This window comes from Macrotis lagotis, chromosome X, assembly GCF_037893015.1.
Source record: "Macrotis lagotis isolate mMagLag1 chromosome X, bilby.v1.9.chrom.fasta, whole genome shotgun sequence".
NCBI lineage: Eukaryota > Metazoa > Chordata > Mammalia > Peramelemorphia > Peramelidae > Macrotis > Macrotis lagotis.
In genome coordinates this window covers 633,901,022-633,923,822 of record NC_133666.1, presented here as the reverse complement: position 1 = coordinate 633,923,822, position 22,801 = coordinate 633,901,022, and the positions used below count along the sequence as shown (strand labels likewise).

Genomic DNA, 22,801 nt, shown 5'->3' with positions numbered 1-22,801 from the left:
AGTGTCTGCTGTATGCAGGACCCTGTACCCAGTGCTATGGATACGTAGATGAAAAACAAGGCCCTACTCTTAAGGAACTTCCACTTAAATGTACATATAAATAACATACAAATTATAACATGATTTAGGTCCTACTCACATGAACCTCTAAAAATGCAGATCACAGCTCATGCATGCCTCTCTATCCTGTAACTTTATTGTCCATGGTTTCCAGAAGGCTCAGGAGAAGGGGTCCCTCCAGTGATGCTAGAAGCCTCCCCTGATTCTCCTGATGTTGTAAGCATGAACATGGAACCTGGAATCTCTTGCTATCACTGTGGGGCCTATTTCTATTTCCTGCTCAAACATTTCCCTGATGGCATTTTTTCATTCTGATTTTTCTTCTAATTTTCTTAATTGTTGCCACCTGTGCTCCCCCCACAATGCACCTCTCACCAGCCTTTGTTCATTACTTCTCCTCTTTGGAGACTATAATGTGACATCCTCACAGCCATGCAGCACAATCCCAAGAGAGATCGTCAGGTGGAGGCCTGGGGACCCCAGAGAGAGGGAAGGGAAATCAGGGAAGAAGATGACGCCTGAACTAGGTCTTGAAAGAGCAGCTTATGACTCAAGGCCTTACTAGTCTGGTAGGAGGGATAAGACATATTCATAAATAATTCACAATAAAGTTAAAAGATCTTATTTGTGTGTTTTTGAGTAAAGGATATGTATTTTTAGAGTAGGGCAAAGAGTACTGAATTTGAAGCCAGAAGTCTTGGGTTTGAATCCTGTCTTTGCTGCTCACTAGCTGAGTGACTTTGAGCAAAGACACATAACTTCTCAGTTTCCCTATTTGTAAAATGAAGGGTTAGGCCAGATGTTCTCTGACTGCTTTCAGCTCTGAAGTCTATGAATTTCCTCTCTCTCTCTTCACTCTTCCTCTCTCCCATTCCCCCTCCCCACCTTTCTAATAGAGAGAGTTCAGGATAGGAAAGCCTAGGTTTGAGGCTTCAGCAGCTCTCCTACTAACTTGCATAAATTCCATCTCCTCTGGGCCTCAGTCTCCTCTCTATAAAATGAGGGGTCAGATGGATTAGGTGATCTCTAGATGTTCATTCTGCTCAGAAAATGTGACTCTCACCTTCTCCTTCCTTCTTCTAGGCTGCCAAACAGATAAAGGACAGGTAAGATTGCTCTATTTTTGGTAATACCACCTATTGGAAGATGTCCAAGCTATCCCCTGGCAATTGGATATCTCAAGTCTCCAGGCCAGTATCAGGTTAGAGGAGAGGTGGGAGCTCAGTGTGTGACCCAAAGGATTTAGAATTTGGAAGGAACCTTAATAATCACTTATTGAAAAGTCTTTATTTTACAGTGAGAAAAGGGAATCCATGTGAGGTTAATTGATTTGATCAAAATCACACCAAAAGGCAACAAATAAGCTCAGACTCTAGTTTGATCCTTGACTAAAATTCAAAGTTTCCATCTGCAAAGGAAGGCAGAATTCCTTGGAGGGAGGAGAAAGAATACTCCAGTTCTACTACTCATGGTTCTTGGTGGGACCTGGGGTACAAGCCCCTCCAGATGATCCCAGACCCTTCTTCCTACCCCTCTGCAGTGTGACCATGGCCCCAGCATTCCGGCTCTCCCTGAAAGCCAAGGTCAGCGACAACATGAGCCATCTCATGGTGGACTTTGCCCAGGAGCGGCGCCTCTTACAGGCCCTAAAGTTCCTACCAGGTGAGGTGTTGTGGTGTGGGGGAGGTTGTGAGGCATGGGGGAGGCCTGGAGTAAATGGTAAAAATCTGAGGTCAGATTCAGAGATCTAACACCCCCATCCTCTCCAGTGCCTAGTGCTCCTGAAATTGACCTCGGGGAGTCCCTGGTGGCAGATAACTGTGTGACACTGGTGTGGCGGATGCCCGATGAGGACAGCAAGATCGACCATTATGTGTTAGAATATCGGCGAACCAACTTTGAGGGCCCACCCCGGCTCAAGGAGGACCAGCCCTGGATGGTGATTGAGGGCATCAGACAGACCGAGTACACTCTATCTGGTGAGAAGATGATGTCCTTCTCCTGTAGAACAGAACCAAATCCAGTTCTCTACTCCCTCTGTTTGCTAGGGTCTTAGTGGACCCATTGTCTTGAGTTGGAGGTTGGGAGACTTTACCATTTACTTGCTACATGTCTTTTCCTCTCTCTGAGTCTCGGTTTTCCCATCTGCAAAATAAGAGCTTGGACTAACTGATCTCTAAAGACTCTTCCAGCTCTGATATCCTATGAACTCTTCATACTAAGTATCATTACTTCCTGGAAATATTATTCAGTAGTTTTATTTAAAGTGGTGATACAGGTTAGTATTTGTGATAGTGGAATAATTATACTGAATAACATATTAACAGAAATAATAGTAATATTTATATGGTGCAAAACACTTGACAAACATTTCATTTTAACCTCACAACTACTATTTTACTTATGAGGAAACTGAGACAAACAAAGGGTAATTTGTCCAAGGTTGCCTAGCCATTAAGTATCTGAGGTAGGAGTTGAACTCAGCTCTTCATCACTCAGGTTCAGTGCTCTATTATCTTTGCCACCCACTTGTGCTAATAGAACTTGGCGGTACTAAGGCTGTGTGACATAATTGGCGTACATTTCTTTTCTTTTTGCTTTTGTTGTTGTTTTTTGTTTTTCTGATGCAATGGGGTTAAAGTGCCCAAGTTGAATCATCTAGTAAGTATCAAGTGTCTGATACAGATTTGAACTCGGGTCCTCCTGTCTCTGGGGGCCAGTGCTCTATCCACTGTACCACCTAGCTACTTCTGTATATTTATTAAGTAATAATAAATAATAAACTGTGTTAAGCATGAAAGCTACAAAAGAAGAGAAAAAACAATCCCTGACCTCAGGGAGCTTACAATCTTACTGGGGAGACATCATATAAACATACACACACACACACACACACACACACACACATACACACAAAAGCAGCTGTTTACAGGATAAATTTGTTTAGTCATTTCAGTTGGTTTTGAGTCTTTGTGACTCCATCTGGAATTTTCTTGGCAAAAGTGCTGGAGTGGTTTGCCATTTCCTTCTTCAGCATATTTTACAGATGAGGAAACTGAGGCAAACTTCCCTAGGGTCATACAGATAGTAAATGTCTGAGGACAGATTTAAACTTGGGTCTTCCTGACTCTTATCTACTGCATCATTTAGCTGCCCCATACAGAATAAATGGGAAATAATTAACAGGGAGAAGACATTGGAAGTAAGAGGTGTTGGGAGAGGCTTCCTATTGAAGATGGAATTTTAGCTGGGACTTAAAGGAAGCAAAGAATGTCAGTGAAGTGGAGGAAGGAAAGCATTTCAGGAATGGGATGGGCACAACCAGGGAGAATGCTCAGAGCAGAGAGATGGAATGTCTTGTTCATGGAACAGCTGAATTGATGAGTATGAGGTATGTAGTAAAGGGTGAGAAAACTGGAAAAGTAGGAGGGGGCTTGGGCTGAAGGAGCTGGAATGTCAAACAGAGCATTTCATATGTGTTCCCATAGCCCACAGTTCCCACAGTAGGAAATCACTAGAGCTTATTGAGTGGGGGGAGCTCAATTTAATTGACACTTTAGGAAAATCACCTTAGTGGCTGAATGGAGGTTCTATTTGAGGAGAGACTTGAGGCAGGCAGACCCCCATCAGACTACTGTAGTAATCCAAGTGTGAGGTGATGAGGGCCTGCACCAGAGGAGTAGAGAAAAGGAAGCATATATGGAGATGCCGCGAAGATGAAATCAACAGGCCTTAAATATGGTGGAGTGAGAGATAATGTGGAATCCAGGATGACTCCTAGGTTGTGATCCTGAGGGACTGGGAGGAAGGTGATGCCTTCTACAATTATAGGGAAAGCTTGTAGGTAGGTGGTGCAGAAGATAGAGCACCGGCCCCGGAGACAGGAGGACCTGAGTTCAAATATGACCTCAGACACTTGACATTAGCTTTGTGACCTTGGACAAGTCACTTAACCCTGATTACCTCACATATAAGGCTATCTGCAATTGTCCTGATTGAAATCTGGTTACTGGACCCAAATGGTTCCACATGGAGTCACCTTCCTAATGTTATGGTCTTTTTTGAGAAACGAAGGAAAAACATCAATAGGGAAGGAAGGAGTTGGGGGGAAAGATAATAGTTCTACTTTGGACATAGTTTAAAATACCTACTGAATATCCAGTTCAAGATTTCTGAAAGGCATTGGAGGTCAGCTGAGAGATTGCACTAGGTTGGGTAAATTAGAGAATTTTCAATATAGAAATGATAATTGAATACCTGGAAGCTGATGAAATCACCAAGTGAAGTATAAAGGGACTATTAAGGAGACTATGATCAACAGAGAAGGTCAGGGAGAATGAGGATTGAGAAAAGTCGCTGGATCTGGCAACTAAGAGATCATTAGTAACCTTGGAGAGAGCAGTTTCAGTGGAGATAAGGACAGAAGCTCAGTTGTAAGAGGTTAAGAATAGAATGAGAGGAGAGAAAGTAGAGGCACCTGTTGTAGAAAGCCTTTTTTTCCTTTAAATTAATACATTTTTAATTTATCTTTCCAACTACATGCAAAGATAGCTCTCAACATTCATTTTCCCACAAGATCTTGAGTCCTATACCTCTCTCCCTTCCCTTCCATCTTTCCTCCCTAGTCAAGACTAAGGAAATCAGAAAAAAAAATGAGAGAAAAAACAAAGCATAAAACAAATTTTTAGTTAGAAAATAGTATGTTTTGTTCTGAATTCAGACTCCACAGCTCTCTGGATGTGGATGACTAGTGTAAACAATGTAGACAAATGTAGACAGACTTTTCATGGAATTTAGCTACAAAGGACCCAAGAAATATGTAATAGTTATCAGGAATGGAAAGATCAGATAAAAGTTGTTTGTTTGTTTGTTTTAGGATAGGGCATATTTGTAAGTAATAGGGAATGAGCTGGCAGAGAAGGAAAGATAGAAATCAAGTGATAGTGTGAGGATGTCCCAAGTACCAGTCTTTTAGAGGGGATCACTTGGACAGGCAGAGGGCTTGGCTGTGATAAAAATTGGATGCCACGCTGGTCTTATAGCCAGAAAGGGCTGGGTTGTTCCACCTCTGAAGCACTGACTGGCCAAATCATTTCACTTCTCAAGGGTCTAGGCATCCTCTAGGTTTATAAACTGTAGAGAAGGTTCTGACATGAATCAGTAGAGGGAGCTTCCTCACTGGGAGGTTTCCTGTCTTATTGGTCCAGTCCCTGTTCCCTAGTCTGTAGTGGTATAATGTCACCGATACTCCATAAGGGATCACTTCATTGTGTTAGTTGTTTTAGTATGACTTCATGCTAAGAGATTAGGATTATTATTTTAGTGATACCCAGCATGAGTAGTACTTGGAAGTATTGCTATATTTTTAGGATTACTCAATATTCTGAGTCTTCATTGTTAGTAATATCGTAACATTTTAGAGTTGGGGGGTAACACAAAGATTGTAGTGATCATTCATCATGATGGTCCAAGGAATTCCCATTCAAAATATTTCATGATGGGGGCAGCTAGGTGGCACAGTGGATAGAGCACCGACCCTGGAGTCAGGAGGACCTGAGTTCAAATGTGGCCTCAGATACTTCACAATTACCTGGCTGTGTGGCCTCGGGCGAGCCACTTAACCCCATTTGCCTTGCAAAAAAAAAAAAACCCTAAAAAGAAAATATTTCATGATGTTTTAAGCAGACAGTAACAGTCCAATTATGTCGCTAAGTGCTGATAAGCTTTTTTTTTTTAAGGTTTTTGCAAGGCAGTAGGGCTAAGTGGCTCCCCCGAGGCCACACAGCTAGGTAATTGTGAAGTGTCTGAGGCTAGATTTGAACTCAGGTCCTCCTGACTCCAGGGCCAGTGCTCTATTCACTGCATCACCTAGTCACCCCAGTAGTAAGCTTTAAGGTCTTGCTGGATTACTTTTAATTCTGACAGAATGTCCCACATAAAATATTCATAATTATTTTATAGAGTTTTATAATTTTATATCTTTTAGAGTGTTCATAATTATATGTAGAACAAAATTTTATATTTTATAATTATAATGTAAGTTTTAATTTGGAACTTTTTGGACAAAAGTTATCTTTCTAGTTATTACAACATTTAATGAATAAAAAAATCTTATAAGGAGTATATTAAATTTACCTTGGGGGTTCATAACTTTGTTGTTGAACAGGGTTAATGGAAAATAAAACTAATCTAGCCCAGTATTCTCATTTTGTAGATGGAAAAAACTGAGGTATGGAAAAGTTGAAAAATTGCCCAAAGTCTAATGATTGGTAGACAACTTAGAATCAAACCCAGGTCATCTGACTCCGCATACAGTGGCCTTGCCATTATGTAACAATATCTACTGACCTCGGTGTTGTTCAGTATTAAGGTTGGTAGGAATAGCAGCAGAAGGAGAAAGAAAGAACAAAAGAAAGGAAGGAAAGAATAAAGGGAGGGAGGGAAAGAAGGAGGGGAAGGAAAAGGAAGGAAGACAACTATTATTAGCACTTTATTCAGTTTGGGGAGCAACAGTACTGTTAGTTTTCACTTTGCCCACATGTAGAGGATTCAGAGTACTGACATTTGTTATTCCTCAGAAAGGTCTCATCATCTTTGTGAGGTCTCTGTGGCTTCCTTTTAGGTCTGAAGTTTGACATGAAATACATGAATTTTCGAGTAAGAGCGTGTAACAAGGCCGTGGCTGGAGAGTTCTCAGAACCTGTCACTCTGGAAACCACAGGTGAGTGACTCCCTTCCTGTTCTTCTCTTTCCCCTTCTTTGAACCCTCCGTAAGAGCTCTAGACTCCCAGGTTTTTTTTTTTGTTTTGTTTTTTAGTTTTTGCAAGGCAATGGGGTTAAGTGACTTGCCCAAGGCCACACAGCTAGGTAATTATTAAGTGTCTGAGGCCGGATTTGAACTCATGTACTCCTGACTCCAGAGCCGGTGCTCTATCCACTGCACCACCTAGCCGCTCCTTAGACTCTCAGTTCTAAGGTCAGCCTTGGGGTCCTTTTGTTCCATCTTCCTGGGAAGTCTTGCACCAGGGAGAGTCACTGCCTTCTTTTACAAATAGACAGGTACAACAGTGAGGAAGCAGTGATCAATGGCCAATTAGCTCTCCAGAAAGAGATCTTAACTTCAATGCTTCCCACTGTAACTTAAGTTCATTCCCTCTAGGGACCCTTGTTATAATATAAAAATTTACATATCTCTAATACTTTAGTGTGGATGTTGATCCATTTAACAGATGAGCCAACAGACTCAGAACATCTGACCTTCCTCGCCCTCACCCTTCTCTCCTCTTCAGTGACTTGAAGATTATGAGTTCTTGGCACCATTGCTGGCCTACTGCTCTTTGATTCAAGGGGGTAGTGGCTCTGGCTCTGGGCTGTCATGGAACTCTAGGTAGGGGGCTGAGGTTGCTCAGGATAACATGGCTCTGCCTCTGACAGCTTTTATGTTCCGATTGGATGCTATGACATGCCACCAGAACTTGCGGGTGGAAGAATTATCGGTGGAATGGGATGCTATGGGAGGGAAAGTACAGGACATCAAGGCTCGAGAAAAAGACAGCAAAGGTCGGACTGCCTCTCCTGTTAACTCCCCAGCCAGGTAAGATCCTCCCAAGGTCTAGACCTGCCCTTTGGGAAGTGTCCACTTTGGAAGGGGGCAGATTGTAAGGTAAATGCCTAGAAAACCTGAAAGATTGTGCCACTGAAGTGTAAATTCAAACAGGTTCTACCAAACTGGTGGCAGGATGAGTTGGCTTTCTAATGGCCAACCTCACTCAGCAACTAAGAAGCTCAGTACCAGTGGGTTGACCAATGCCTATAATGGTCAAGACATCCCAGTAAAGAACAATACACAATGACCCTTGTTCTTCTACTGCCCCCTTGTGCTTTTTAAAGACAGTGGCAGGAATAAGTTGGAGAGGGTGCAAAGAATCAATTTTTTTAAACTTTCTATAAACATTAATTATTGATACTGTGAATTTGAAATCCTCTCCAATGTTCCATGAATAGACATACCACTGGAGGAAATTAATTATGGCAAATTGATATACTCACTATAAATCAAACCATAAGGAGAAAAGGAAGTTGAATCCAAATTGAAAGATGGCTACCAAGGTTCTCCTTGAAAAGATAATAATAATAGGACTTTAAGGTTTGTGAGGCATTTTGCATGTCCTTTATCAATTTTCTCTTCCAACAACCCTGTGAGGTAAGTTACTCTTTGTATTTTCCTGATGGGGAAACTGAAGCTGAGAGAGGTTAAATGACTTGCCCAGGATCACAATTATTATGTGGCTGAGTCAGGATTAAAACACAGGTCTTCTTGACTTCAAGTCCAGCACCCTCTCCCTTGTTCTACTTCACCACTTGAAGAAACAAGTTTTCTTGTTTTCTTGTGCTTCCAAAGGCAGCAAGAAGTTTTTCATGAGATGCTTGATCATCTTGTATTACAGTACTTATGATGAGCATTTGCAAAATGACCACCATCAAAATAATTTCTGGAAAGAACAGAGAGGTAGAGAAATATTACCAAAAAATTCCCCCAAATTTGATAAGATGCTCTAAATTAAAACAATGTATATTTTAATACTTGGTGACTCTAATGCAGAAGTGGCTATAAGGGAGGATGATGAAAAACATCAAGATTAAATATGGCAAAGAAGCCAAAGGCTTGTACACTAGAAAGAAGCCTCATACCTCTATATTATTAATAAGGCTTTCGAGAAGACACTCTGGAGGCATTAATCATGGAGAGAACTGAAAATTATCACCCAAAATGAACCCAATGCAATTTCTTCTCAAAGAGAAAGAACAGGGGCAACTTAGTGCTGCAGTGGATAGACCTGAGTTCAATTCTATCTTCAGAGACACAAACTATGTGACCTTGGGCAAGTCACAGCCCCATCGCTTTACAAAAATCAAAGAAAGAGGGGCAGCTAGGTGGTGCAATGGATAGAGCACTGGCCTTGGAGTCAGGAGTACCTGAGTTCAAATCCGGCTTCAGACACTTAATAATTACCTAGCTGTGTGGCCTTAGGCAAGCCACTTAACCCCATTGCCTTGTAAAAAAAAAAAACTAAAAAAAAATCAAAGAAAGAAAAAGGAAAAAAAAGAGAAGGCACAATGGGTCATCATTTCCAGATCACATATCTAAGGACAATCATCGACTTGTTAATAATAGCTAACATTTATATAGCATTTACTATGTGCAGAAATACTTTACAATTTATTGAAAACGCTGAGAGAATCCCCATTTTACAGTTGAGGAAACTCAGGCAGAGAGAGTTAAATAACTTGCCCAGTTTCACATAGCTAGTAAATGTCTGAAGTAAAATTTGAATTCAGGTCTTCCCAATTCCAGGCCTAGTGCTCTGTCTACTGTGCATCCTAGTTGCAAAGGTCAAAGTATATATTAAATTAGAAGAAAATCTAAACATAGGATTGGGAATGTAATTAAAATAGTCTGAATCTGACCTATTTAAAAAGATATTCATACCCAAAATTGAGAAATGGATGCTAGAATATTGCATTGCCTATGTAGGTTATGTATGTTCCCATGTTGTTTAATTTCCATTTGTGGGAAGTAGGGACAAATATCACTGATATATCTCCCCCCACACACACCTTTTCCCAGGAAGATTATCTTCCTACCTGGAGGGAAAGATGAGAAGGGACCATGAGGTTGGCCTCTTTGTTCTCTCCTAAGAGGGAGGACTTGACTAGAATTATACCTGTCTTGCTAAATATTGCTGGTCTAGGAAAATGATTTTTGGGTTCAAATCAGTATATTGGAAGGTACTCCAGGCTTGCAAAGCAAATACAGTGCTTGACAGTTGAACTCTTCCTGAGTTCAGATCTGGCCTCAGACACTAACTGGGTGACCCTGGGCAAGTCAATTAGCTCTATTTGCCTCAGTTTACTCAACTGTGAAGTGGAGAAGGAAATGGCAAACCACTCTGATATCTTTGCCAAGAAAACTCTGAATAAGGACATGAAGAGTTGGACATGCCTACAAAACAACTGAACAACAGTAACAACAAAACCCCAGGCTTATGCCCCAAAACTTGACTTCTTCTGCCAAATGCTAATTACTCAAAAAGACCATCACAGATAATGAATAGCAAACAAACCATCTAAGCAAATAGCACATGGAAACTGGATTGCTACAATTACACTAATATATATCAGAAAATGACAAAAGTGAATGAGTTTTTAAGCAAGTATTGAGAGTAAGATGAGATCTTGTTCACTGAAGAAAGAGAGTCCAATTTCACTCAAAGGGAAATTCCCAAAGGCTCTAAGGAAGCATACGGGAATTAGAGACATTGGGAATCTTGAGGAGCCAACTTCCTCCCTCTATATCTGCCTTCCAAATTCTACCTCTTCATGTAGTAAATTAGACTTTAGAAGATTCTAGAGTGCCATAGATCCTCCTTTAATGAAATGAAGAATTTCTCTCTCTCCAAAACTCTTCATGAACTCCTCCCTTCACACACACACACACACACACACACACACACACACGAGATCTAGTAACCATTTTCTCCACCAGTTGGAGAGCCTTATGCAAAAGTCTCCAGATTTGAAACTGATATGACAGAATTAAAGAACTGACATTGTCACAGATTATCACCATTTCTCAGGAAGTTTAACCTATGCCAATTGCCACAACAAAAAAGCAAAAAGGAATTTAAAACTTCCTTGGCTAGTGAACATTTGATTTCCTGATCAAGAGGAAAGAGTTGAGAATCAGGGACAAGATGGGTTTAAAACATAAACATGATTATAAAATCGAACAGATTGTGGTGGAAGATTGAGCAGAATTACCTCAAAACTGAGCAATAGTGGAAGAACAAGAAAGTTTACAGAAAGTTTGGCAAGAGACCCAAATAAATCAGATAACTCCTAGATCATATAGTGATGAAACTGGAAAAAAAGATAAGAAAGAAAAAAGTGGAAAAAATCTGTAAATATTTCTGTAAGAAACTATTTTCTTTATCAGTAACAGTGGAACTGCCACATTTAGCCCCTATTATCATAGAACCTGTGCTGTATGAACAAGCAGAAATGGCAGTGAAATTCAAAGACATAGCATCTTTATTAAATGTAAAAGAGATATGTTCCAGAAATAACTCAATTTTAAAAGTATTGATCAGTTGAAGTAAGGAGGACCTGAATTTCAAATCCAGCCTTAGACCCTTGACACTAGCCATGTGATCTTAGACAAGTCACTTGGCCCCATTGCCTTACCCAAATTTCAAAAAATAAAACACTAGTTATTTGATTCCCAGGAGGGATAGATGCCTAGGAAAAATCATAACCTTTATTGTTAGTTTAAAGGCAATCAAGAAAGTTCTTGATTCTAAATACTAACTCACCAGCTTATTTTTCCATCTCTATGAGATCCTAATGAGAATAAACTACACACACATCAATCAAGGCATCCTTGATGAAGGGAACAGGCAGACTTTTATAAATGATATTTTGTACTACATTCCATCTTTAGTCATTAAATATGAAAGTAAGTGACCACAAAATCTTGCTGTGTTTATTGTGTATTGACTATTAAAAAAGCATTTCATTTAATAGCACACAATGCCACCTTCAGCTCAGTTCACCAAGAATTTCAATGCCTCCTATTGTGCCAGTCACTGTGCTGGAAATACAAAGACAGACACATGAAATGGTCTCTGGCTTCAGTGAAGTAACAACTTTCAAGGTTGCCCTCCCACAAGGTGTCTTCCATATATATATCAAAATCATACAAGATCGGGGCAGCTAGATGGCACAGTGTATAGAGCACTGGCCCTGGAGTCAGGAGGACCTGAGTTCAAATCCAGCACTTAATAATTGCCTGGCTGTGTGATCTTAGGCAAGTCACTTAACCCCATTGCCTTGCAAAAATAAAAAAAAATCATATAAGATTCTTTAAAAATTATAACAGAGATGATCAATTCTCTGATTATTACTATCAGGCAAAGATCAGACATCTATCTGCTCAGCAAAGGTAAATACTACCATCTTGGAGGCTGGCACCAAATGGAAAAGGGATTCCCTATGGGTCGTTTAGATGCTTCTGTTTGTGAATGATATTGTGCTGATTGCATCAGATCCCAGAACACTGCAGAGCTTCTGAGGGATAAAAGTCACTCAAGGGTGATTGTGTATTGAATAAGATATCTAGCACACAATTGCCACTTAATTAATTTTTGTCCCCACCCCACCCCCATAAGACTCTATTTTAGCTATCTATATAGGAAAAATCAAATGGATGAAGAAAACCTGTTATCCAATCTATGACATACTTTCAAATAGATTACCCATAGAATTGGTCCTTTCCTCTTAGACATCACAGAAGGACAAATCTGGATCCAGAGGAGGGTGTTGTATCAAGAAATTGCACAGGGTTTATAAAGACCGCAAGTTTCTTCCTTCTGAAACAAGGCCTATCTATTTTTAAATACCAATGCTCTTCCATTGATGCTCCTTGGCTCCAAGTTCATAGACTAGCTTAATCTGAAGAATTAAAGTTACCATTCCCACAAAGTCCAATGGAGAGCCATATAGTGGGCATAGACTGGAGCATATTACTGATGAACATCTGCTCATCACATAAAAAATATCATCAGAGACTAAAGGAGGTAAGCCTGTCATGGAGTAAGAGCAGCCTGTGGTAGCCATGTTAGTGCCCACATTATCTCATGAAATTTAAATGAAGAATCAGCATGATAGGTTGTGGAGGATTTATGGAAGATCATAGACAAGGACATAAAAAGGCATGGATGGGTTGTGCTCCATCTGTACCACAGGAAGGATGAGTATCCATTTCACTGAGGTTACAGGTCCATTGAAATACTGAGAATTAGCAGTATTTAGTAGAATTTTTTTATTTTGAATGTTACTCAGTGTTAGAAAGTAGAATTTTAAAAATGTTTTTATTTATCTTTTATGTTTTTTCATCATAGTATTACCCTGTATATCCTCCCTCCCCCCTCAGAGAGCCACCCCTTATAACTATTAGTATTTTATATGCAAGGGGAGAGAGAGAGAGAGAGAGAGAGAGAGAGAGAGAGAGATCATTGCATTTGGAAAAGTCCAAAAACATGCATGTGGACCACCCATTTTCAAGAAGTGGGTTGGGGATGTTCTCCCCACTTCTTCATTTGAGATACATTTGCCCTTTCTAAAAAGGATAGAATTATTAACAAAGGTGGCTGGAAGCTCCTATACCTAGGTGGATGCTCAGTTGGCCTAGAGGTGAATGAAGGGATTGGTCAATGAAGGCTTCCTGGAGGGAGTTTCTGACGGTAGTCGAGGAAGGGCTGCCTTTTCACCAGAATCTATCTAATGCTCACAGATGTGCTCAGTCTCCCAAGAGGATGCCCTCCGGGAGGGGAGGCCGGGACCGCTTCACAGCCGAGTCCTACACTGTGCTGGGTAAGATGGAGGTGATATACGGTCAGAGGGATGGGGGCAGAGGGAAACTGAGAGACTATAGGGACAGATTCTGGGAACAGTAACCAAGACTCAGGATTTGGACCTCTTTCTGCCTCACCTCTAAAGCTCTCATGTGAGTCCTGGAAGGAGTAACATGGAAGGTTGGGACCTTACGGGTGGGAGAAACATGTGAAGGAGGGTAGTGCTGGGTAGGACTCCAGAAAGTTGCAAAGGGGAGGATTAGAGTTTGGGAGCTGAGGGAGGAGTGGGAGACCCGAGACGCTTGACAAGCTTATCTTGTTATCCCTCCATTATTCCTTAGGAGACACCCTCATCGATGGTGGTGAGCACTACTGGGAGGTACGCTATGACCGAGACAGCAAGGCTTTTGCAGTAGGTGTTGCCTACCGCAGCCTGGGTAGGTTTGACCAACTGGGCAAGACACCAGCCTCCTGGTGCCTGCATCTGAACAACTGGCTGCAGGTCAGCTTCACAGCCAAGCATAACAACAAGGCCCGGACACTGGATGTGCCTCTACCGGACTGCATTGGGGTGCACTGTGACTTCCTCAAAGGTGGGAAGCCCAGAAAAATGGAAAACCTTCCTAATCCATCCCCCTTCTGTTGGGTCTGGGCCCTTCTTTGTTGAATACCTCCCTCCCCCTCCCCTAAATATGGCCTTTGTCCCTTTGACCCTTCTTCCTCAGCCTCTCCCCTTTTTGGTTTCCCTGTCCTGCTGTCCACCTCCCCTTCTGTCTGACCCATCTATCTGTCTGCCTGCAGGGGTCCTGTCCTTCTACAATGCCCGAACCAAGCAGCTGCTTCACACTTTCAAGGCCAAATTCAACCAGCCACTGTTGCCGGCCTTCATGGTGAGGGGAATAGGCTTCCCAACCTCTGCAGTCTGTGCTCAGTGTCTGTCTGATTCCTGATCCCCTTTGGACTTTTTCCATTTCTCCTGAACCCCAATGCCCCATAATCCCTCTAGTCACTAATCCCTAGCTCTCTTTGCTGCCTCCCTGTTCTATAATCTCTTTAGACCCTTTCTGATTACTTAGAGTCCTTGCCCAGCTTCACTTCTGTCCCGTTTGACCTCTCCTATCCACTCAGCCCTTCCTGTAGCCTCTTTCCCTCTGTGTACCTGCCTGGCCTCCTCTCTCATTCTCTCCCTATGACCCCTACAGGTGTGGTGTGGAAGCTTTCAGGTGTCCTCGGGCCTTCAGGTGCCTAGCTCAGTGCGGTGCCTGCAGAAGCGGAACAGTGCCACCAGCAGCTCCAATGCCAGCCTTACCTAGCCTGTCTTTCCTGCCCCAGGCCACTGCTCCTGCCTATCTGTGCCCAACTTGGGCTTGGAAGGGGCCAACTTCTGCCTTGGGCCTCCGGGGTCCTTTGGGCCATGACCTCAGAGAATGAACTTGTTGGCTGCTCTGCTCTCCTTCCCCCCCCCCCCCCCAATCCTCACCTGAAGGTGATGTGAAGCCCACAGCAGCCTCTGAACCCTGGAAGGGGCAGCCCCTTCCTTTCAGTTACCTCTTCTCACAACCAATGCTGCTTTGGGCCTTAACACTAGAGTCCAGAACTAGGGCATGGAAGGGTGGGCTAGGGCTGGATTCATTCCACTTCTCTTCCCTCCCACCCCCATCCCCTAATTAAAATGAAACACATCTGGTTGGGCCCATGTGGTGGTCATTTCAGACCTGGGCTGAGGCCTCAGGACCTTAAGGGTCCTGTCTCCCTAAAGCTGGATAAGTGGGAAGAATACTGGAACCCTGGCCACAAGGATCAGATATTGACTGTTGGGAGGCAAGTCTCAGGGCCAGAGCCCAAGAGAACCCAGGCTTCTTGATTTCTTCTCCCATAGCATGCAGGCAGAAAATGAAAAAATTGCTCCAGACCCACTGTGTGATCCTGGGCAAGTCACTCTCACTCTTTGTACCTCAGCCTCTTGATTGGTAAATTTGGTTAAAAAAAAAAAAAAGAAAAAGATTTTGGACCAGATGCTCCCATAGTTCCCTTCTAAAATTGCATATTCTTTATTCTAAGGGCCCTTCCAGCTGTGATATGCTCTAGCCTGTTTTCTAAGGACCCTGCCCCTCTTGTCTTATCACTCATTGTTGACTATTTTAGGGACCAGTTCCCCAGGCCCTGGATACTCAGGTGTGCATGCACATGCCCCCTTTTCCAGAGGCCTTGTACCATGACCAAGCCTCACTGCCAGAACCATCATATTCCTTTAGTTTTAATATTCAAGTTAAAGGGCTGAGGTGTCCCTGGAGGAGGTGGGGCTCAAGATGTGCCCCACCTATTAAAGGGCTAAAACTGAAGGAAGTAAAAAGAAGAGACTTCACACAGAGCATCCCTTGGGGTCAGGATCCAAAAGGGGGCCCCACTGATACTAAGGCCTTGTCCATGTATCTGGTCAGTGTCACTTCTCTAGGTTGGCTCTTCTCTGTTGCAGCTTTTTTTCCAGTTCCTCAGTAATATCTGCCCAGCAGGAGAAAAGGAGGGTACAATTGGCATCACTTCCCTCCATTTGACTTCTCTTCCCATCCCATACCCTTGCCCACCATATCTCTCACCTGTGGAAATGGGCATGCCAAAAGGAACCTTGAGCTGGGAAGACCCTGAAGCAACTTTCTTGGGGCCAACAAGACCTTTGAGCTCTGGGAAGGACAGAGAGAGAGGAAGGAAGAAGTTGAGGGTTTTGTGGGCCCAGATTGTTGGGGATCATCCAGTGTGTGTGGGGGGAGCAAAGATCAAGTAGCACAGCCCTACCTGTTTTGGTCTTGTTGGGCACAGGTGGCACTTTGGGCAATGGCTTCCCTTGTTTCTTGGGTTTAGGGCCAGGCAGCAGACGTGTGGGTAGTGCTAGGAGGGAGGGAGAACACAGAGGAAATATTATTTAGATCAAGAATAGACCCAAGAGTATGACCCCCCCTCCTCTGAAAGATGAGGAAACTGAGACTCGGAGAAGGAAAGGGGACTTGTCCAAGGTTGTTGCAATGGCAGTAAGCTGCCAAGTTGGGATTCAACCCACATCCTCAATTCTACATTCTGGACTCTTTCAACTGTGTCATATGATAAGATCTATAATAATAACTGATGACAGTGATGATGGTATAAACCTCACAAACCTGTTGAAGGAGACAGGTAGCCTAATCCTCATTTTATAGCTGAGGAAAGCATAGTCCTAGAGAAGAGATGATTTACCCAAGGCCACCTAGGTCAGTGGCCCAAGTAGGCCTCCCACCCAGTGCTCTAGGACATTCAAATCTAGCTTTGGAAAGTCAGAGTCAGGCAAAGAGGAGGACAGGGAAGGGGAGGGGAGATAGCCCTGGTTCCCCGCCCTTCTCCTTGTCCTCCACCCCCATCCCACCCAAAAAGCTGTTCCTTCTCACCAGGAGCCTTCAGGCGGCAGAACTGGGCCATTTCTGCGGGAGGGTGAGGTGGATGGCCAGAACCATTGTATGGAAGGAGAGGTCTGTATTAGCTGAGGCTTCCCCAGTTGTCACCCTTTCCTTCTCCCCCACCCTTATCCAGGGACCTCTCACCATCTTCATTCACATATTGGCTTGTGGGTTCATCACTGATGGGGATAATGTAGTTCTCATCCTGAGCAGGTGTGGGTGGTGGTGGGGTGGGCAATGAGGGGGGTTTGACCGGGCCAGGTAGCTGTTGGATCTGTTTAGCTTCTGGAGAGAGGGATGAGATGGACCTAGGTTGAGGGAAGGGGCAAGTATTTTTCTAGACATGTAAAGAAACATCTCAGAATGATCTTGCCCAAAGAAATCACCCACTCTCTCATTCTCCAGAGGAAACAGAGTCCCCTAGGAAAAATGTGTCAGGGCCAGGACTTGAATGCAGGGCGAGACTGTGATTCTATCAGTTGTTTTTTTCTACTACTCCACACTCCCATGAGTCTTATTGTGTATGCCTACGTGTATGTGTGTGCCCGTGTGTATCCTTGTATACTAATCGTAGTTCACTGCAGTGATAGCAGTGCCACTTCCAAAGCTCTTTCTTCCCAATAACCCTGTAAGAGAGGCAGGGCAGAATCTGTTATGCCCATTCTACAGATGAGGAAATCGAGGCTTGGGGAAGGGAAGTTAAGTTGAACCCTTCTGATTTCTAATCCAAGGCCTTTTCGGCTGTATGGGCTGCCTGCTAACACACACCTAGGGTCTATCCGTGCATGTGTCTATGTTCCCACTTATGTGGAGGTGCGTTCAGAGACAATGAGGGCAGCTCCCACTTCTGTGGCATACAGAGCCCTTTTGTCAGAAGCCTAGGCCGCAGATGGGGCCGGGGACCGCCAATTCCTGTATTTTACTGGGAGGGCCATCATCTGCCTTCATCCCCGATGAGGGATGCGGGGCTCCTGCCCCAGCCCCAGCAGGGTGGCATCTCCCATTCTGCCCCCGTGTGCCTGTAACCCCCTCCTCTCCTTGCAGCCCTGCGCCTGGGGCGCCAGACCCGGGGCCTCGCTGCTCCAGGAATGTAAATGAAAGAATGATGGAAGCCGGTCTCCGTGTCTGTGTGTGTCTGTGTCTGTGTGTGCACGTCACGCGTGTCTGTACTCGGAATCACCAAACGCGGCCCCCCGGGGGCCTTGCGCCCCCTCTTCCTCCCGCGGTCCGGCGGACCCGGGAGAGGGCGGGGCGGCCCGGGGGGCTCGCGTGGGGCCGGGATCTGGAAGCCGGCTCCGGCCTCCTTCCCTCGGGGGTCCCACGCTCCCCGCTTCTAGGGCTGGGCCCCTCGGGGCGCCGCGGGGGGCTGTCACCTGGCCCCCGGGGGGCTGGAGGCTCGGGGGCCGTCCACGTGCTCTCTCCGTTCTCCTGGTTGGCCTCCACAAAGCCTGCAACAGAGAGAGGGGCCGGGAGCGCGGGGGCCGCGGGGGGCGGGGGCCAGCCTGCTCCGCCGGGGCCCAGCCCTACCTAGGACCTTCTCGTAGTCCTCGTCCGGGCAGAAGGGCACCAGGGCGCCCTTGGTGTTGGCCACGAAGTAGTTGACCACGTCGTGGAGAGAAGAGCAGGACACCTGGGGGGAGGGGGAGTCAGGCCCCGCCCCGCCCGGCCCCGCCCAGGCCCCGCCCCCGGGCGTGGCGCCCCGCTCACCGGCTCCTCCACGTCGATGACGTAGACGAGGCCCTCGCGCTTCACCTTGTAGTGCCGCACCACCTCGGCCCTGCGGGAGAGCCTCGCTGAGCCCGCCCCTTCCAGTGCTCCGACCCCCCTGATTGGAGGGGCGTGCTGACTGGCGGCTCCCGGCCCCACCCCCTCCCCCGACGCGGCGAACCGGGCCGACCGGTCTGGCCACGCCCCCGGCCCGCGGCTCCGCCCCCTGCTCCCATTGGAGAGGCGAGGGCTCGGCCCCGCCCCCAGCCCCGACCTACCCATTGAGCGTCTGGCGGGTGGTGATGGAGTAGCCTCCGGAGCGGTCGCTGCCCGGCCGCAGCAGCATGTTCCCGCACTCCGGGGACCTCTCCAGGAGCAGCTGTGCCTCCACCCGGCTCACATTCAGGAAGCAGCTTTTTGGGGTGGTGGGGAAGGGGGACGTCAGTCCCCGCCCCGCCCCCCGAGGCCCGCCCCGCCCCGCAGCCCCGCCCCCGCGTGACCTGCACAGCTTAGATTCGCGTATTTTTCCATTGGAGACAAAACTCCGGAGGGTTAGGGTTAGGGTTAGCGGCTACTGCTATTCCCGTTTTACAGATGAGGCAACTGAGTCCCCGGGGTCACACAGCACACACGTGTCTGGGGCCGGCTGGGAAATCTGGTTCCCTAGGACCCGGCTCCGCCACTTAGCTCAGGGTCTCAACGCTTCTGAGCTTCTGGGCAACTGCCATCAGCCCCCCAGTTTCAGCCCAGTAATTCAGCTCTGAGCCCCGCCTCCAGCCCCTCACTGGTCCCCAGTTCAGCGGTCATCCTAGCCCCCATCCCTGGCTGAGCCTGCTCCAGTCCCCACCCCCCAAAAAATTCCGTAATGCTAGATTATTCTAGTTTCACTCGAGTTTTACACGGAGAAAAGCTCTCTCCACTCCTTACAGCCTTGTTGATTCAAAAAATACAACCCCTCTTCTTACAGGTAGGAAAATTGAGCCTCAGAAGTGAAGGATTCGCTCAGACTTAGAACCGGGACAAGAACCCAGGATTCTCCACTTCCATTTTGAGGTTTGCCCTCCATCCGGCTGTTAAGCACATTCCCCTCCTTGAGGGTTCAACTTGTGGACAGGAGGGGCCCAGGACTCATGAAGACTAAGTCCCTCCTTCATGGAGCATTACAAATCATTCCCTTAAGTCTTGCTAGCCCCATCCTGGCTTTCCCCTCCCTCTGTTCCTCTAGCACCTTCCAATCTTGACTCTGATCGGCCTCTGGGCAAGGAGGCCGAGCCCCACAGGCAGGAGACTCACGAGGGCTTCTCATGGACCCGGCGATCCTTCTCCTTGGACAGGGCCTCAGCCATCATATATTTATGTCCTGGCAGAAGGGTGAGGTTGGACGGGACCTTCAGCTGCAATTCAATTCAATGTAGGCTTGTTAGACCACTCTTCTAATTCCCCTAACCTCTATCTGGGCCGCACTATAGGGATTCAGAAAGGGGGAGCAGCAAAAGGCAGAAAGAGGGAGCTAGCTCACTCTCTGGAAACAACTCAATGTGTGCAGGTTGCCTCCCAGGGGAAACAGGGAAGGAGGAGTCCAGCCCTGGCAGCATCAAAGCAGGGCCTGGACTAGGAGGGTGGATTCAGAGGACAAAGGGCAGATTTGGGAGAGACAGAGCAGGACAGCTCAGACCCTGGGATCTGAGAACCAAGTGGAAGTTGTCTTCTTGTGGGAGGCAGAAGAAGAGGCTGGAGCTGGACCCTTCCAATCCAGGAAGGGAAGGATTTAAGGGGAGGAATCTCACCTCCACAACAGTCATGATGAAACCCTTCCACATCTCCCGGGACTCCAGGCTGTCCACCTGTAAACAGGGACTAGGAGGGGGCTGGTGGCCAAGGGCTGTGTCCCCTTCTAAAATCCAGCCCCAGGGAAGCCTTTACCTTGAATCTGATTTCCTGACCTTCCAATGACAGGCAGAACTGAGTGCCTGGGTCCATGGTGCTGCTGCCCTTTGGGGCATCATCTGTCAGTGCCAAAAAGTTGCTCAGGTCCACCTTTTCCACATACTGCAGGGAATGGCGGTGTCTTAATTCTCTTTTCCCACAGGAGAAGAAGCTGAGGCCCTACCCTGCTCTCATAGTCACACCTTTTGAGAGGATATTGATCCTCTGAATTGGATCACAGAATTTTAAAGAGGAATTTCACCATCATTTTACAAAGAGGGTGACTGAGGACCAGGGAAGGGAAGGACCTAAAGACATATTGCTAGTAAGTAAAAGAGCTAGGACTAGACCTCAGGACTTCTGGTCCCAAATCTGGTCCACCCACCCTTAGAGTTAGGGAAAGGATTTGCCCAACCTAGTTATGGATATTTGGGGGATGATGGGTATTGTCAAAGGAACCAGAATGTGTGCTTGAGGGCTATTTGGTATGTTTTGCCCCTTCTTCCTTACCTGAGGGTCCCGGTTGTTATTGTAGAGATAGATAGTGAGGCCCTGAAGACCAGCCCAAAACTTCTTATAATCCTGAGAAGCAAAGTGGGAGAGAGGGAGGAAAAACATGAGACAGGAAGGCAAGGGGACCCCTCTCACTTCAGCCCCATTGACCCATTTTTGCTCTTGGCATCTCAAGCTACTCACAGAGAAGGGTCACTGTAACCTTTATGTTGAAGTCATATATTCGCCAGCAAATGTTAAGGTCAAGGTTCACTGTCCCATGGGAGTCATATTCAGAGGTTATAGTTCCTCTAGGTTATATAGAAACCATATTAAAGGCACCGCCTCACTCAATCCCCAAAGTGGTCATTATAGCATCACCAGCTGATATGCTAAGGACCATATTAAGGTTACAGATTTACCTCATCTCTGAGGCTCCAAAGCCAACTATAGGAGCTCTATCCTGTTGCCCTGCTGGGTCTGTCAGAGCTGAAAGGGTCCTTAGAACAGAGAATGTTCTAGGAGGAGCTCTAGAGGAGGAAACTAAGGCTCAGACAGAAGCATCAGGGACAGAACTGGGAAGCAGATGGTAAGGCTCCTAACTATCACAGAGTTTCCAATCTCTCTTTAAACTCACATATCCATATTTTCTATATGGTTGTTCTAGGTGATCCTTAGAATCAGGCTTTGGCCCTGGGCTCACAGAGTATACTCAGACAGACAGACAGACAGACAGACATACACACACACACACACACACACACACACACACACACACAAAACCTCAGACAGACAGACACACAACACAGATGCCAGAGTTCCAGTATCCTTCCATCCTTTCTTCAGTGCAGTAAGTATCTGGTGCTCAAGAGAAAAGGGATTCCCATCTTTTCTCAACAACTTCCCTTTTCCATCTGCAGAAGAGTTTGAGAGACAGACAGAGACGGAGATAGATGAGGGAAAGGAGACAGAGACAAAGAGAAGAGGGAAAGAGAGACAGGCAGAAGAAAAAGAGTTGGAGACAGAGTAGGGAAAGAGAGACAGAGAGAAAAGAATAGAGAACCAGAGACAGAGAGGAGGAGGGAAAGAAAGAAGGAAAAGAGGAACAGAGACAGAGAAGGGAAAGAGAGACAGAGATAGAAAGGAAAGAGAGAGACAGAGAGAAAGAAAAGGGACAGAGACAGAGAAGCAGGGAAAGAGAGACAGAGAAAAGGAGTGATAGAAAGGAGGGAGAGACAGAGACAGAGATTTTCATGGACAAGACTTCCTTGGCTCCACAATCCAATACCCTGAAGCCTGACAACATAGAGCTTTATAACCCCATAGTCCTGAATGGGTCTGTCAGAGCTAAAAGGGTCCTTAGAACAGAGAATGTTCTGGCTAAGAGGACTGCTAGAGATCAGTTAGGTCAATCCCCTTGTGTGATAGAAGAAGAAATTAAGGCTTAGACAGAAGGGTCACCCTTGAGAATTAGTGACAGAATTGGGAACTGGAATCTAAGACTCCTTATTCTGACACAGAGTTCCCGATCTCCTCGATCTTTTGCCTTCCACCCCCTTAACCTTACCCTGTCTTTTGGTCCCTTCTTCTCCAGAAAACCCTCATAGTAGTGGGAAGGGAGAGTCGGCTTAGGTTTCGGGACCCTGGGTAGTCCTGGGGCGGTGGCCATTGCTGTGGGAAGGAAGGGGCTGGGGATCCCGAAGCCCAGGGAGCCAGGCAGCTCACAGACAACAGGAGCAGGAAGCAGAGGAACAGGTTCGAAAGGGAATTTCCTCTCCC

The 22,801-nt window shown here is 45.8% G+C and overlaps 2 protein-coding genes across 4 annotated transcripts in view; one reads left to right on the top strand and one right to left on the bottom strand.

The window, feature by feature from the left end:
- The window catches only part of FSD1 (fibronectin type III and SPRY domain containing 1), a 20,641-nt gene extending 5,770 nt beyond the window's left edge, over window positions 1-14,871 (top strand). Inside the window, exons 5-13 of the mRNA XM_074204014.1 lie at window positions 1,144-1,166; window positions 1,601-1,722; window positions 1,830-2,039; window positions 6,683-6,781; window positions 7,495-7,654; window positions 13,412-13,491; window positions 13,814-14,065; window positions 14,274-14,362; window positions 14,675-14,871. Coding sequence (XP_074060115.1) covers window positions 1,144-1,166; window positions 1,601-1,722; window positions 1,830-2,039; window positions 6,683-6,781; window positions 7,495-7,654; window positions 13,412-13,491; window positions 13,814-14,065; window positions 14,274-14,362; window positions 14,675-14,785 — 1,146 coding nt within the window. The 3' untranslated portion in view covers window positions 14,786-14,871. The remainder of the gene's footprint in view (window positions 1-1,143; window positions 1,167-1,600; window positions 1,723-1,829; window positions 2,040-6,682; window positions 6,782-7,494; window positions 7,655-13,411; window positions 13,492-13,813; window positions 14,066-14,273; window positions 14,363-14,674) is intronic.
- On the bottom strand, window positions 12,128-22,801 carry STAP2 (signal transducing adaptor family member 2). Of its 3 annotated transcripts, XM_074204015.1 has the most exons (14): window positions 22,590-22,800; window positions 21,041-21,112; window positions 20,528-20,653; window positions 20,392-20,448; window positions 19,898-19,998; window positions 18,883-19,017; window positions 18,605-18,674; window positions 18,425-18,527; window positions 18,271-18,345; window positions 17,042-17,182; window positions 16,889-16,921; window positions 16,266-16,358; window positions 16,070-16,153; window positions 12,131-15,974 (listed from the first exon to the last, which is right to left on the bottom strand). In XM_074204015.1, the coding sequence occupies exons 1-14, from the start codon at window positions 22,689-22,691 to the stop codon at window positions 15,916-15,918; spliced, it is 1,251 nt and encodes a 416-aa protein (XP_074060116.1). In that variant the 5' UTR covers window positions 22,692-22,800; the 3' UTR covers window positions 12,131-15,915. The 3 variants fall into 3 exon arrangements, with proteins under 3 accessions (XP_074060117.1, XP_074060118.1, XP_074060116.1); XM_074204016.1 differs by lacking the exon at window positions 17,042-17,182 and having other exon boundaries at window positions 12,128-15,974; window positions 22,590-22,801; XM_074204017.1 differs by lacking the exons at window positions 16,889-16,921; window positions 17,042-17,182; window positions 18,271-18,345 and having other exon boundaries at window positions 12,128-15,974.